At 42.7% G+C, this 16,981-nt stretch overlaps 1 protein-coding gene across 2 annotated transcripts in view; it reads left to right on the forward strand.

The window, feature by feature from the left end:
- Positions 1–16,981, forward strand: part of SLC4A4 (solute carrier family 4 member 4) — a 345,490-nt gene that overhangs the window by 37,731 nt on the left and 290,778 nt on the right. Inside the window, exon 2 of one of the 2 annotated variants that reach the window (XM_036264545.1) lies at positions 16,907–16,980. In XM_036264545.1, coding sequence (XP_036120438.1) covers positions 16,908–16,980 — 73 coding nt within the window. In that variant the 5' untranslated portion in view covers position 16,907. Of the gene's footprint in view, positions 1–16,887; position 16,981 lie in introns of those variants that run through there. The other variant, XM_036264537.1, reaches the window with a different exon arrangement.

Here is a 16,981-nt window from a genome sequence, read left to right on the forward strand (position 1 = left end):
TCAAAAAATTCAAGAAGAACGAAGATTTCCAAACTTGTTTTATGAGGCCAGCATGATTCTAATTCCAAAACCAGAAAAAGACACTATAAAGAAAGAAAACTGCAGGCTAGTATCCCTGATGAACAGAGATGCCAAAATCCTGAACAAAATACTAGCAAATCAGATCCAGCAATACATCAAAAAAATTATTCACCATGACCAAGTGGGATTCATCCCAGGGATACAAGGCTTGTACAATATTCGCAAATCAATAAATGTGGTACACCACATAAACAAAATGAAAGATAAAAGCCACATGATCAATATCAATAGACACTGAAAAAGCATTTGACAAAATGCAGTACCCATTTCTGATAAAAATGTTCAACAATGTGAGAATAGAGGGATCATAGCTCAACATAATAAAGGCCATATATGAAAGACCTACAGCCAACATCATACTCAATGGGCAAAAACTAAAATCATTTTTCTTAAGAACAGGAACAAGACAGGGATGCCCACTTTCGCCACTCTTATTTAACATAGTACTGGAAGTCTTAGCCACAGCAACCAGATAGGAAGAAAAAAATAAAAGGGATCCAAATTGGAAAGGAGGAAGTGAAACTGTTGTTATTTGCAGATGACATGATATTATACATAGAAAATTCTAAAGACTCCATAAAAAATCTACTAGATATAATAAATGAATTTGGCAAAGTAGCAGGATACAAAATTAATGTCAAGAAATTGACGTCATTCTTATACACCAAAAATAAAGTGACAGAAAGAGAAACTAAGAAAACAATCCCATTCAGCAAGCAGCAAAAAAAATTAAGATACCTAGGAATAAACTTAACCAAAGAAGTAAAGGACCTATTTGCAGAAAATACAGGACATGGAAAAAAGAAATAGAGGAAGATATAAAGAAGTAGAAGCACATACCTTGTTCATGGATTGGAAGAATTAACATCATTAAAATGTTCATATTACCCAAAGCAATCTATAGAGTCAATGCAATCTCCATCAAAATACCAATGACATATTTCACAGAACTAGAAAGTTCATATGGAACAAAAAAAAGGCCCCAAAGAGCCATAGCAATCTTGAAAAAGAAGGACATAGTAGGTGGGAATCGCAATACCAGATAATCGGGTTATACTACAAAGCTACTGTAATCAAAACAGCTTGATAGTGGCACTAGAACAGGCGTATGGACCAGTGGAACAGAACATGGAACCTGGAAATTGACCCAACACATTATGCTCAATCAAAATTTGACAAAGGTGGCAAGAGCATACAATGGAGTAAAGACAGCCTCTTTAATAAATGGTGTTGGGAAAATTGGACAGCTACATGCAAAAAAAATGAAACTAGACCATCAACTTACATTATATACAAGAATAAACTCAAAATGGATAAGAGACTTAAATGTGACTTGTGAATCCATATATATTATACAGGGAAATGTAGGCAATAAAATTTTGGACATCATACGCAGCAGAATTTTCACTGATACATCACCTAAGGCAACAGAAACAAAGGAAAAAATGAACACATGGGACTACATCAAACTAAAAAGCTTCTGCAAAGCAAAAGAAACAACCATCAAAATGGAAAGGGAACCCACTCTATGGGATAGCATAATTGCCAGTGATACATCAGATAAGGGGTTAATTTCCAAAATATATGGAGTGCTCGTACAACTCAACAATAGGAAGACAAAGAACCCAATTAAAAAATGGGCAGAGGAACTGAATAGCCACTTCTCCAAATAGGACATACAAATTGCTAAGGGACATATGAAGAAATACTCAACATCACTAATCATCAGAGAGATGCCAATTAAAACAACAATGAGGTATCACCTCACACCTGTCAGAATGGCCACCATCAACAAATCATCAAACAACAAGTGTTGGCGAGGGTGTGGAGAAAAGGGGACTCTAGTACACTGCTGGTGGGAATGCAGACTGGTGCAGCCACTATGGAAAACAATGTGGTATTACCTCAAAAAATTAAAAATTGAATTGCTATTTGACCCAGTGATTCCACTTCTAGGAATATACCCTAAGAAGCCTGAAACACCAATCAGAAAGAATATATGTACCCCCATGTTCATAGCAGCACTATTTACAATAGCTAAGATCTGGAAACAGCCCAAGTGTCCATCAGTAGACGAATGGATAAAAAAGTAGTGGTAGATATACATAATGGAGTACTATGTAGCTGTAAGAAAGAAAGATCTCTTATCCTTTGGGATGACATGGAGGGACCTGGAAAATATTATCCTAAGCGAAACAAGCCTAGCAGAGAAAGACAAATATCACATGATTTCACTTATTTGTGGAATATAATGAACAAAACAGTCTGAGGAACAGGGTAGACCCAGAGAGGTGGAAGTAGGGTACAGACTGACAACCCTCAGAAGAGGGGGTGGGGTGGGGAAGGAAGAAATAAACCACCGAACTTATATGTATGTACTCATAACCAATGGACATGGACAACAAAGCTGGGTATGGGGTGGGTGGGGGGGACGAGGATGAGGGTATCAGTGGAGAAAAAGGAGAAACATCTGTAACAAAAATAAATAAAAAGCAAAACAAAACAAAAAACCACCCAATGAAAAGCACTAAAGGTCAAACTGCCACTTTCTCCAATGGACTTTTGTTTACAACAGCCCCTCTGAATTTCCCCTTTTCTCTGTAAAAGAACTTCTCTTTTGTTTATTTTGACTTGGGTGTGGTTGGCCATTAGATCCCATGTCCCAAGTTGCAATTTTTTTTGTGGGCGGGGGTCTAAATATTGAAGTTTATTTAAATAAAATATAATCTATAACAAAAAAATACTAAGGGTGTTACCACTACTTACAGTTTTAAATATATTAACAAGAACTCCAACATTTTAATCCAAGAATGACATCATCTTTGTAGTACAGTAACAAATGTTAAATTAAATGTTGAATACCAATTTGCAATTCCTTGTTGTTCCTGAATAAATCCATTTTTTTTGGAAAAAGACAATAATCCCAATGCCATTATCATACCTAATACAATTAACAGTAATTCCTTAGTATCTTCTAATACCCAATTAAGATTCAAGCAGCCTTGATTGTCTCAGAAATGTTTTCTTAAAAGTGGATTAGTTTGAATCAGGATCTCAATTTGTATATTGCATTTTATGGTTATAGGTTGTAGGTGTTTTTAAGTTGGGGAGTACCATATTTCTGCTATGTGGCCCCTCCTTGACAGCAAAGAATCCTCTAGAGCCCAGCAAGAGTGTATTCCATTCTTAGGCAAAATGACAAGCTGAGGACATTTTCCTCCAAAATATAATAGAGGGGATTTGCAATCTTCTGTGTCCTTCCTGTTCTCATAAATTTAATCCAGAAATTTACAGTTAAAAACAACTTCAAACATATTCCTTTATTATTTGAAGCCTAGATTTAAATCCTGGGTGTTAAAATACCACCAACACATCAATTCCATGCTATTCTCCTGATATCTACATATTAATCATCTGTTTTGTCATCTTGTAACACTAAGTGTTGCCATCCCTGGGGCAGATTTAGGTAGGCGAGGATTCAGGTGGCAACTACTTGAGTCATGAACTTCGAGGCTAGTTTGGCAGAAATGAATACAGATTATATAAATTAATGCAGATGGGCCTTGGTTCTGAGCACTGACGCATTGTTCAGCACCTTCATAATGCTCAGGCCCTGTGCAGGTGCTCATCCTGGGGATAAAGTCCTCCGAGGCGTGGCGGTCCCCTCTTTGATCTGCAGACACAGGACTGGGGCAGGCCAAGGCTTGACTTCGGAAGGGCGCTGATGCAGCAGACTCACCTCTAACTTCTGTGCTACACAGGCTGTGGTCCCTGGAAGACCTGAGTGGAAGTATGTTCCAGGAAGGACCTTAATGAAATGTTTATATAATGACAAAGAGTGAAGAGTAAAGAAGACTGTTGTAAGCTTGAGGAAATGTCACTGCTTTTCAGAACCTACAGTGGTTTCTCATTGCTCAGAGTAAACACCAAAGCCCTGAGAGCGGCCTCCCAGGCCCTGCAGCCTTTACCTCTCTGACCTTAGCTCCTGCTTTCCGTGTTCACCCAGCCACTGGATTCCGTGAATCGGCAGGACTCTCACCTACTTCAGGGCATTTGCGTTCCTGTTCCTTACCGCATACTCACTATCACTAACTTTTTTTTTTTGTTTGTTTCTTTTATCCTCACCAGAGGACATTTTTCCATTTGTTGTTTTGATAGAGTGGGAGGGAGAGAGAGGAAGAGAGAGAGAGAGAAACATTGACGTGAAAGGGACACATCGAGTGGCTGCCACCCGCACGACAAACCAGGGCCGGGGACAAATTGCAACCGAGGTACGCGCCCTTAGCAGGAACTGAACCCAGGTCTCACTGGACCGCAGTCCGACGCTCTAACCGCTGAGCCAAACCGGCCAGGGCCATACTCACTAACTTATCTCCTTCCTTTCTAACTTTCTTCAGGTCTTTCTCATCTCCTTCAAGTCTTTGTTCAGCTATCACTCAGTGAGGGCTTTCCTAACCACCTATTTAAAACTGCCCTCCTTGCCCCTTGGCACCCCCTTCCCTGCCTGCCTGTCCCATCAGGCCTCCCTAAATCTCTCCCTTGCTTATATTTTCCCATAGCAGTATCACGTTCTAACACATTAGACAGTTTACTTTTTAATTTTGCTTATTGTCTTTTTCCCACTGTGGGTTTATCCTTCATACTTAGAATAATAGCTGATCATAGTAGACATTCAATAAATTGTTTAAATGAGTGGGTAGATGAGTTAAAGTCTGGAAAATCTGATCCCAAGAATACACAGAACATCCCTTGGGGAAAACGAAGGATGGACTTTGAATGGCATTGTGGAAAGAGACCCTGTAGTAAGGGAGCTGAAGCATCTTCACTATTCATGTAACAGTGAACTGTGTTCACAAAGTTGACGTGAGTTACAGCTGTCTTTCTGCTTAGTAGTGTGGCCCGTATGCTGAGGGATGTATTCGCCAGCTTTGATACAGTAGATCCTTGGCATCGGTGAATCTAACAGTTGTGGTTTTAGATACTTGCTGGCAGCCCAGAAGGGTGACGCCACATAGTTGCTTATGCTTTGTAGACACACATGTGGCGAATCCTGTGCCAGCCTGAGCTCAGCCTGAGACTGAGGTGCCCGGTCTCCTGCACTGCAGCTATTCCCAGTAGCCTTCTTTAACTTGAGAATTTAAAAACTCATATAGTCACACTTGACCACATGTTATCAGAAATTATGTGTCACAGTGATACTAGTGAATTTGGGCATTTGCAAAGGAGGGAGGGGGAGGGATGTTTCCCGAATATCAAGGGTCAGTATTCTGGTGAGTCTGCCCTTTCACCAAAGCTCTGTTTAATATTTGTGACCCCAGGTTCCTAAAGAGTTTGGAACGGATCAAGCAAATCATACAAAGATAGGCAGCATGACAGGCAGTGGTTAAGAGCACAGACTTGTGCAGCTGCACCGCGTGGGTTTGAATCCTGACTTTGACAGTTATTAGTTGGGTGACGTAATCTCTCTGTGCCTCAGAAATTATGATGTTGAAGGTGGTACTTACCTCCTTGGATTGTTGTGAGAATTAAATGAGTAATTTAATTGGTAAATAAAATTGGTAAACACTTACAACAGTGGCTGGTACATAGTAAGCAAAACCTAAATGTTGGTTAAGTAAAAATAAAGACATTTATTTGGGAGGCCCGTTAGAGAGCGCTTTAACTTTCGGTCAGTAGGCACACCAAGGTAGGGAAAGAGGTGAGTGTAAGTGATATAATTTGAAGTTATAAGAAGGCATATTAAAGCTCAGTAATATGAAGAAAAAAGTTACTGAGGCTCATCCCTAATGGGTACGGGCCAGTTAATTATGGAGTGTGGTAGGGTAGTTCGAATTGTGGATTGCTGAGTTAGACTCCCTGCCTGGTCTTCTCATCACATGTACTGAGCAGTTTGGTTACATTACTTAACTTCAAATTACAACTCTAAAATGGGTATGTGAAAAGTACTTACCTCATGGGGCTGTCATGAGGATTGACTCAAATAATCATTGTAAAGTGCTTAGCACAATACCTGGCGTGTCGTAAAGTTTTGAGAATGGGACTTTTAAAAAATAACGGATGGTGAGAGTTCGTAATCTCTGTCCCCACATTGTTATGGGTATTGACATCCGTTAGCTAGAATCTTCATCTTGGGCCTGTTACTGAGCCAGTTGAACAAAATCTGGCAGCATCAGGAATGAAATAATGAGTGCACGATGCTTGCCGTAGTGCCCGGCACATAGCAAGAGCTCAGTAAAATGCCAGGAGCCTCATCCCCGCCACCTGCATGATGGTTCAGGCTGGAATATGTGAACAGTATGGCTGCCATACTGTGTAGATGCCGAGAGGGAAGGCATCTTTCCCTGTTGTACGCTCTGGGTGTCAGAGGTAGGAGGTCAGGAGCTGTGCCAATCAGATGCACCCGCTGACTCCCAGCATTGTGTCCTGGAACAAACTCCTATTCTGGTGTCCCTATCCACTGGCCAACCTGACCTGACCTGAGGTCATTGTAAAAGCCACAATAAATGTGGGCAAAATCACAGGCTAAAATGAAATATATGAATTAACTGTGGATTTTAGTTATCTCTGTTCTCACGATACTAATGACTACAAATAATTAGCACTGACTATGTATAAATTCGAAGTTAGGCTACAATTTGTAGAGCTCAAGTTGAAGGTTTATATTGACATTTCAAATTCTAATTTCCTTTCGGAGGTAGTTGCTGTCCAGCCTTTCTATTGGCTTGTCTAAACATATTACAAAGTTTTATTTGTCCAGTTGCAGTCCTGAGGAACAAAATTGAACTTTCTCATGTCTCACATTTCTTTAGGATTTTAAAAGCAGTTTAAGCTGCACTTTATTTCTTAAGTTCCTTCATTCATACATTCGTTGAACTAATATTTACTTAGAACCTACTATGTGGCAGGTTCAGGTACCTCTTAGCTTTTCTTTTTAAAAGCAGACAAGGGGGAAAAATTAGTCCTGCCACTACATATACATGGTCTGTGTGAGGGGTTACATTCCAAAGTTAGCCAATAAGGAGAAAATTAGATAATTAAAGTTATTCTTAAAAAATCCCTTGTAGCCATTTCCCTCACTCTAGTTTTGAAACAAATGACTATTTCTTCAGTTGAATACCAAGCAAGTAATTGGAAGTTTGCTTGTGTATGGGGTTCATGTTCTTTGAAAAATACATCCAGGACCTTTAAACTTAGAGGTGCACTTGGCACTAAACTTGTGTGCACCCTCACCAGCTGATTCATTCATTCATTCATTCATTCATTCATTCATTCATTCATTCACATTTAATGAGCACTTGCTATGTGTAGTGACTATACTTGACATTGACACTGGAGGTAGAAAAACTATATATAGATGATACCTGCTCTCAAAGAGCTTATAATGTGATGGGGACAACTGCTGTGACATGCCTGTGTACAGTTGCATGAGGTTATGTGCTTGTGACAAGGCAATGTCATGCATGCTGTATGAAAATGCTATAGGTTCTATATATACCTTCAAGGAGCCAATGGAGAACAGATGAGGGATCATAGCTCTTCTTGGGGAAGGATGTGCGAGAATGTAGAGAGGGCTCTGGAGAGGTCTGTGTTGGGTCTTGAAGAATGGGTTGACAAAGATGGCGTGTTAAGGAGAGGAAACAGTATGGATACACAGGCATGGTAGCCTGCGCAGGGAATGGCATGGCATGGGGGGACGGCAGAAGCTAAGTGTGGAAAGTTCATGGCAGGATTTAAACTCTATGTTGACATCAGTAGACAAATGGATAAAAAAGCTGTGGTACATATACACAATGGAGTACTACGCAGCTGTAAGAAAGAAAGATCTTTTATCCTTTGAGACTACATGGAGGGACCTGGAAAGTATCATCCTAAGTGAAACAAGCCAAACAGAGAAAGACAAGTATCATATGGTCTCACTTATTTGTGGAATATAATGAACATAACAGTCTGAGGAATGGGGTAGTCCCAGAGATGTGGAAGTGGGGTACAGACTGACAATCCCCAGAAGAGGGGTTGGTGGGGGAGAGATAAACCACAGAACTTATATGCATGTGTGCATGAACAATGGACATGGACAACAAAGCTGGGGACAGGGCAGGGAGGGTGGGGGAGGGGGGAATCAGTGGGGGAAAAAGGAGAAACATCTGTAACAAAAATTAATAAAAAAACAAAACAAAACAAAAAATTCTATGTTGAGTAGTTTGGACTTCCTCTTCGATATAATGAAGAGCCATGGAGTGATCCTTAAAAGGAGAATGATACCAAATTGTGTTTTATAAATGGATGGATTTGGGAGATGTGATTTTAGAGCCAGGGAGACCGGTTTGAAACCACTGGTGGGAAGGCAGGTAGCAATCACACACTTGCTTCTAAGCCTGGACATGCTGGAGCATCCCTTGACTAATAGCTGCCTTGCAGGCTGGGTTCCTAGCTACAGATAATGCTTTTCCCCACCTTTAACCTGTGGGTGGTCTCCCCTTCTTCCCTTTGCTCTGCCTTCTTTACTCTGCTGCTTCTTTGGTCTGGCTCTTGGTGGAAGACTGGCAGTGTGAAAAGCAACCAATGAAAGTATAAATAAGTGGAACAACAAATCAATGCTTCTCTCTTCCCTCCTTCTCTTCCCCTCGCTCTAAAATCAATAAATTAAAAAAATAAAATGTCATTTGAAAAATGTTAATAAATGGAACCACATAGCATATAACTTCTTGGAGGTAGCTTTCTTCATTCAGCACAATCCCCTGGAGAGTCACTGAATTTGTTTTGTGTATCAGTAGCTTGCTCCTTTTTTATTGCCAAGCAGTATTCCATAGGATGGATGTACCAGAGTTTGTTTAGCCATTCACCTGTTAAAAGACATCTGGGCTAGTTCTGCTTTTTGACTATTATAAATAAAGCTGCTGTGAACATTCATGTACAGCCTTTTGTGTGAACACGTTTCCATTTCTTTGGGAGAAGTGCCCAAGGGTACAAATGAACTTTTAATGCAGTTCCTAAACCCAGAATTGTGTTTGGTGTGATCCTGCTCTGGATTACATTTCCACCTTCTGTTCAGTTGGCAGTCATACTTCGTGTGGGGCTGTCCCCCAGTTCTCCCCAGCCCTGGGCCTGTGTAAGTTTCCAGACGGATTAGGGCACTCCTGAGCTCTGCTTTGCTGCCGGCTGATCTCCGGGAGTCGCCTCTGCCATTTCTCACACTTGTTAGGTTTGCTGCACTGATGTCTTTTCAACGTTTGTGTCCAGAGCTCCAGCAGCCTCTGCAGTTGCACCAACAACCATATTCTTCCCCCTTCTTTGCTGTGGGAGTGTGGGCTCTCTTGCCTGCTGAAGTGACGAAGGGAATAGTTGCAGTGTCCTCAGCCTCTGCCCTCTGCTTCCATGTAGTGAACACATGTTGCCAAAAGATGGCAGTACTCTGTGCAGCCATAGACTGCTCTCCCCTGTCACCGGTGGTTAGAACTGATCCTGTTCTCTGTGTGTGTGTGTTGAAAACGTGGACAGCAGAGTTTCCAGAACAACAAAGACACCGAGGAAACACAATGCAATTTCAAAAGTTTGAAAGAAAACATCACATTTGCAAATGATTTGTAATGAAAATGATTCCCAGCTCCTTAGAAATGATTTGAAGAGGGAATAAAATTCAGAGATGTGTGTGAGTGTATGATTCTAGATGTCAGTATGATTGCTGCATTCTAGGTAGCTTCTGAAAAAGACCTGTGAAAATGCTGATTTTTGCTTCCCCTCTGATCTAAGACCAGCCGACTATCAGGGACAGCCTGCTTCTGAGCTCTGAGACCTGAGGTGAACACCTCTTAGTCCTCAAGTGAAGGCCCTTATGCACACTGTAAATACAATTTTCAAGGCAGCAACGGTTAATGATAATAAACTCTTCACTTCCTAGTATTTGTCCACTCCCCGGCATGCGTCACTTCAGTGTGTGTGGGCATGTGTGTAAAGAACTGTTTAAACATTTGCTATGCACAGGAAAGCTGTTGTAAAGTGAGAGATTATGGGGTTCACTGCATATCATAAACAGAGCGAGCTAGTGAGGGTAAAGTGGGATGGGTTTAAATATGAGGTGAACAAACTTTAAGCGTATGCAAGGAAAAAACCATTGGTGTCTAGTTCAGTGTGGACATGTTAAACATGGGGGCTGTTCTGCCTCCTGGGGTGCCATCCTCGGGTGCCTTTTTGGAAGTAGACAGTCCTGCTATTCCTAGGGTCCATGTGCAGCCTGGTTAAGTGCAGACAGGGTGGGGAGGAAGGCGGGCCAGCTCTGGGACTGGGGCTGCAAGCTTCAGAATGGGTCCTCTACGCCCGGGCCAGTGTGTGGAGGCTGGAGGGTCTGTTTTCTGCTGCCCCTGGTCTGAGAGCCTCCTCTCCTCTGACCCTGCAGCTCACAGCATAGCTGCACGCCCAGGGTGACAAGGGAGCAGGGACTCCCCCTCAAGCAGCAGCCTTTTTGCTAGTGCATCCTTTGGCAAAGGCCTTAGGTTAGGAAGAGAATTGCTCTGTAGAAAGTTATAACCCTGAAACCAGATGCTGTTACTATAGAGACAAGTGAAATGCTGCCGTGGGAGGCCTAACGGAGGAGGGATGGGGAAGGGAGGTGGGAGGGCAAGTGAGGCGAATCTAGAGGCTAGCACACCCAAAGACTTTCAACCTTTGGCAGCACTGTGCCGGGGTAGGCTTGCGTTCTGCAGCTTGTGGGCTGGCGGCCCGCCACTTGCTGACTGGCTGAGTGGCAGCTGCTAGCACTGTGTGGACTAGCCGGTGAGCACGTTGGCAGTTGGCGAGGGCTCTGGGGGCGGGAACCCAGAGGGGTGGAATGCAGATGGGCGCCCAGGGCCCAGTGGCTGACAGTTTTGCACAAATGTTTCTCGTGCTGGGCTTAAGTCACTCTTACAAACCTGCTCAACGATTAGGACTGGCTGGTGAAGAAAGCCTGTCTGTTTGGCAGCAGATTTGACTTGTATTACAGTTAAATCATGTTAGTGCCCCAGAGTAGCGAGGAATAAGAGAACACCCCCGTTGTGTGTGGACTTCCAAGGAAGGGGCTCCCTGAGCCCCCCAGGGGCCCTGTGGAAGGAGGGGGCAGTGTTGGCCCCGCACTGATTTTGTGCTGACTGGTCTGACCCTTCTCCCCGTGATGCTGGTGAGAAGCTTCCAAATCTATTCTGAACTTTGCCTCATGCTGGCCATGCAAGCATCCAGGGAGCTGTTTAGAAGCATGCGCTTTCCTTTCTTTGTTTTCGGCAAATGCAGTTTGTTTGAAAGGAACATTTAAAGGATGGATTTGAGGGCCCGATTAGGAACTAGATGGGTTAATTTCTTACCACTGATAGAGGGGAAAACTGATTGGGTCAGACAGTCATTTTAAAAGATATCTCTGTCTTGCTAATAATAGCAAGCAACTGCTGAGAGGGCTTTAGGGGGGTGACACAAACCCAAATAACTGGCATTGGTGCTGTAAAGATGGAAGAAAGCTGTAAATTCCCGTGCTTTGTGCAGAAGCCCAGATGTGCCAGGCTGGACTTGGTCTCACGGAGGAGAGGGAAGCTCTGGGAAAGGCTGCTGTGGGCGTGCAGATTCTGTATTTTCAGTTTGCAGCACTCATTCTTTTTGGCTTCCTACAGGGAAGAGGCTGCTTGCAGACGCTCTGCATTGTCCGTCAGGAAGGACTAGGTTTCTAATTACTTGCTATGTATAGTCTTGGAGGGAATGTGAAATATGTATCAGCGAGCCAAGGAATGCACCCATCATTATTCTCACTGTAATGCAGATGGAGCTCAGGGACAATGTTTCAGTTAGCCTGGATGGGTGTCTCAGCCTAGGAAGAGGGCTCTGGGCATGAACGTTTCTACAGTTGTTATAATTGGTACAATGTCTTAGTTGTTGCTGGTTTTCTTCCTATGTTTCTGCTTTGCTTGCTTGTTGCATGCAATTTTGGGAAGGGATTGGGAGCAGAGGCTAAACATTTTATTTAGGGAACTTGTAAAAAGTAAATAGGGGCCTGGTTGGTGTGGCTCGGTGGTTAGAGTGCCGGCCCATGCACCAAAGGGTCATGATTTCATGCCTGGTCAAGGGCTTGTATCTCGGTTGCAGGTTTGATCCCCTGCCCTAGTCAGGGCATGCGCAGGAGGCAACCAATTGATGTGTCTCTCTCATATTAATGTTTCTCTGTCTCCCCCTGCCCTCCTCCCTCCCTTATACTCTCCCTAGAAATCAATGGAAAGGATATCCTCTGGTGAGGATTAACGACAAAAATGTAAATAGGATCAGTTTGATTAATGGTGGGGTGCAGAAATGATGCTCTGTAGGAAATTGTGTTGATTCTGCAGGTTGATAGGACTGGCAAGGGTTAGTTCTGAGAAGAAATGTGGGCTGAACTCTGTTTTCCAGAGGGGAAGCAGTTCTGTTATTGTCTATGCAGTAAGGAGTACAGGTCTCCAGGATTTTATTGTACTTCCAAGGTCTTTTCAGAAAATGTCCACATTAAGCTGTCATCCTTGTCCATGTCGTAAAGCGCAGTATTACTGGTGGGTTCTTGCCCTTTGGACCGACTTGCCTGGGTTGCCAGGGGACTCTTCGAGAAGGCAGATGTGGTTACACCGCAGCCCGTTCTGTCTTGCTTATTATTGTGTCTCTAGTACCTAGAAGTGTGCCTGACACCTAGTAGGTACTCAGTAAATATCTGCTGAATGGAGGAGGGCAGGAAAGAGAAGAGGGGATGGTTGACGGCTATTCTTGTGTCTAGCACTGTGCATGGTATGTTTCAAGTGCTTTGGTCATTGCCAGCGGTAGCCGCCCCCCGAGTGCCAAATCCTGGTTTTCCTTCTCTGTCTCCGTCTTGCTCAGCCTCCCAGTAGCATACTCTCCTCTTCCCTCAACTTCCCTGACATTACTCTTTCCTGGTTTCCTCTTACCTCACTGACTGCTTTGGTTCCTCTGCTCTGCTTGTAAATGTTGGCATGCCCGGCGCCCAGTCTTAGGTCTACGCCTCTATTTCTATATTTTCTTCCTGGATGATCTCATCCAGTAATAGCTTCAGGGACTGGCTTTTATTCATTGATTTTCCAGTTTTTATCTGTAGCCCCAGACTCCTGAGCTCCAGATTTAGATGTCTAATTGTGTATCGGACAGCTCCTTGTTCATATATAATAAGCATCTTATATGTAACAAGCATCAAAAGTGGCCAGAAAAGAACTCTTGATTTCTTCCCCAAAACCTGTTTCTCCCACAGCCTTTCCTGGACTCCTGAGATAGTTTCCTAGTTTCTTTGGTCTCCTCATGACCTGTATTTCATGTAGCAGCCAGAGTGATCCTTAAAAAAAGATAAAACAGTTCCATCTTAAAACTCTTCCAACTACAGTTAATAAATAATACTGTATTGCATATTTGAAAGTTGCCAAAAGAATAGATCTTAAAAGTTCTCATCACAAGGAAAATAAATATTGAAACTAGATGTGCTAAATAGACCTGTTGTGGTGATCATATTACAGTACTATAGCCCACCCCACCCCTTGTCCGGGGTTTTACTTTCCATGGTTTGAGTTACCTGCAGTCAGCTGGGGTTCGAAAATACTAAATGAAAAGTCCCAGAAGTAAACTATTGATAAGTTTTAAACTGATAAGTTTTAAAACTATTGATAAGTTTTAAAGTGCAAGGTTCTGAGTAGCACAATCAAGTCTCGTGATGTCTTGCTATGTCCCACCCTGGACATGAATCTTCCCTCTGTCCAGCCTGTCCACACTCTCCACCCATGAGTGATTTAGTAGCCATCTCGGTTATCAGATAGACTGTCACAGTATCACAGTACTTGTCTTCAAGTAACCCATATTTTACTTAATAATGACCCAAAGCCCAAGAGGAGTAAACTGGCAACTTGCATATGCCAAAGAAAAAAATATAGAAAGCCGAGGTTGTTAAGATCTATGGTAAGAATGAATCTTCTGTCTGTGAAATGGCCTAACTTATAAATTAAACTTTATTATAGGTATGTATGTCTAGGAAAAAACACTACACACACACACACACACACACACACACACGTATGTATATATGGTTCAGTAATACTGGTGGCTTCAGGCATCCATTGGAGGTCTTGGAACATATCCCTCTCAGGTAAGGAGGGACTACAGTATATACACATATCAAATCATTGTATTACACATCTGAAACTAATATAATGTTATGTATCAATTATACCTCAATAGACCAGAGCAAAACAACTCTTCAGTGGCTCCCAGAACACCTACAATTCTTACTGCCCACCATGCCCTGCGTGGCCTGATTCCTAATAGTATTATTGCTGTTGACCTTTTATAGCTCTGTCCAGCCTCATGGATCTCATTTCTGTTCCTGGAACATGCTAAACTTGTTCCCATCTTAGGGACTTCGCACTTGCTGATCCCTTTGCCAGAACTTCAAAGACCTGATTCCTTCATATCATTGTTTTCTCTGCTCAAATGTCACCTCTTCAGAAGCCTCACTTGAACCACCTTATGCCAGGTAGATCCCTGCCTCATTTTATTTCCTGCAAAGCACGTAATGCTATCTAATACTACCTTGTTTATCTACTTATTATATTTCTTATTTATCTATCTATTTATTATTATATTATATTATAAGAATGGTCTCATTCACAGATGTATTCCCCTCCCTCTGGAGCGTTCTAGAACATAGCAGTTGCTGAATCACTAAATCAGTGCATCCCTCATTCTTCATGGGACGGGCCCAGAGAGGGCTGGCAAAAGACTCGACCTCTCAAGTCTTCAAGGCGGTTTTTCTACTATAATCCTGATGGTTGATCCATATCCTATTTGTATTTAGTTTCATACTTTAGTTTTAATACAGAAAAGGAAATAGATATATATCAGGATGAACTATTGAATACAGGTCCCATCTACCTGAAAGAAAATATTCTGCAAGTGTCCAAAGGTAATGAGTTTCTTTTTTTTAAAATCCTCACCCGAGGACATTTTTCCATTTTTTGTACAGATAGAGTGGGAGGGAGAGAGAGAAAGAGAGAGAGAGAGAGAGAGAGAGAGAGAGAGAGAGAGAGAGAGAAACATCGATGTGAAAGGGACACACCGAGTGGCTGCCACCCGCACGACCAACCAGGGCCGGGGACAAACTGCAACCGAAGTACGTGCCCCTAGCAGGAACCGAACCTGGGTCTCTCCGGACCGTAGGCCGATGCTCTAACCACTGAGCCAAACCGGCCAGGGCGGTAATGAGTTTCTTAATGGCACTGTCTACCAATAAATATGAGGGTACAAAAGGAATAAAGAAAGAGGAAAGGAAGGAAACTTACCTTCATTAAACATGTACTAGGGGCCAGGCATGAAACTGAGTACTTTCACGTTTGTTACCTCATTTGAATCTCAAAGAAGACCTGCATGATTGATATTATTACTCCAGTTTTATAGATGGAAACACTGAGGGTCAAAAAGTTAACCCTTTGCTCCAGGTGATACAAATACTAAGATTTTTGAAACCCAGGCCTACCTGACAGCATACTTCTGACATTTTGTGCTACGGTGGTTGCTTTGGGAGATGGATATGCTCCTAAAATAGAAAGGAGGAAAATGTGAATTCAGTGCATAGACATGTGTGTTAGAACAAGTATCTGAAGCACAAGAGTAAGTTATACAGACAATATGGAAAACAGACCTACAGTATTCAGTACTTGAGCATATAGTTGGATGAAGGATACCAAGTGAACATTTGGTTTTCTGGCGGAGCTCATGTACAGTATGACTAGAACAGCTGTCCCCAGAGAAAGTTCTTTGTTTCTAGACCAGTGCGGCACAAGCAGCATTTGAGCAATCGGGGATTTCTTTCTGCTTCGACTATAAATAGAGCTCATGGAATTCTGTATGTCAAAGTTAATGCAGTGAAAACGAGCCACAGAATGAGGAAATAAATCTTAACTCATTCTGTAAACTAGGAACATGTTTGGCGTTGGGAGGCCGTGGAAACGCTGTCATTACTTGGATGGATCCTGAGGTCTTATTTAGCATATGAAATTGCAGAGTAGATCCTATTATGCAAGGAGACAGGAGGACAGCATAATGTGGCCACAAAATGAGGAACTTGGAGCCCTTCAGGGAAGAGTTAACGGGACAGATAACAGAGAGAGAAGTGTGAGAAGTGTGGAAAATGAATGAATGGGTGGCATGTATATGTGACTGTTGCCGAAGCCGAGTTGCTGGATAATCCTCAGATGTCAGATTTCCGTAAGGCCAACATGTGACTCAAAGCTTGCCACTCAACAGAGAATGCTGGGCTGTGCTGGTATTAAGAGGCTGGCTGGAAGCTAGGCTCCCACAGTGCACTAGCCTAACTCTGTCGCTTTCTGTGTGTGGGTGGGTGTGCATGTGTGTGTGTGTGAGAGTATACATTTTTATGCCGTGGGTGTTTAAAGAGCTAAGCACTGAAGCTGGATTTCCACAAACGATCGTCACGAGCACTCCAGACATCTCAAACTTCCTCTCTTGCTATTTTTTTTTCTTTATTTTTTAATGCAAATCCCAAAGGAGAGAACCCCCAACATCTAGCCTGCAGGATTGAGATGATTTTCTCTCACCTGTCCATGTGGGTGCCCTCTCAAGGTTAGAACTGAAGCTATGTGGGACCGGCGTATTCTCTACCACCGGAGGAGAGGAGCTGCGTGAAGAAGTATCAGTCACCAGGCAAAGAGTGACTCTGCCCTGTGAACATGAGCAGCAGCCTGCAGGTCAACCTGCCCAGAAGCTGGGCTGCCTCGGGTGGCTCACTCCAGGAGAAGTCTGAGCATTCTTTTTTTCTTTTTTATTACTATAGGATGGAGGATGAAGCTGTCTTGGACAGAGGGGCTTCTTTCCTTAAGCATGTGTGTGATGAAGAAGAAGTAGAAGG

Source organism: Molossus molossus, unplaced genomic scaffold, assembly GCF_014108415.1.
Source record: "Molossus molossus isolate mMolMol1 unplaced genomic scaffold, mMolMol1.p scaffold_m16_p_1, whole genome shotgun sequence".
Taxonomy (NCBI): domain Eukaryota; kingdom Metazoa; phylum Chordata; class Mammalia; order Chiroptera; family Molossidae; genus Molossus; species Molossus molossus.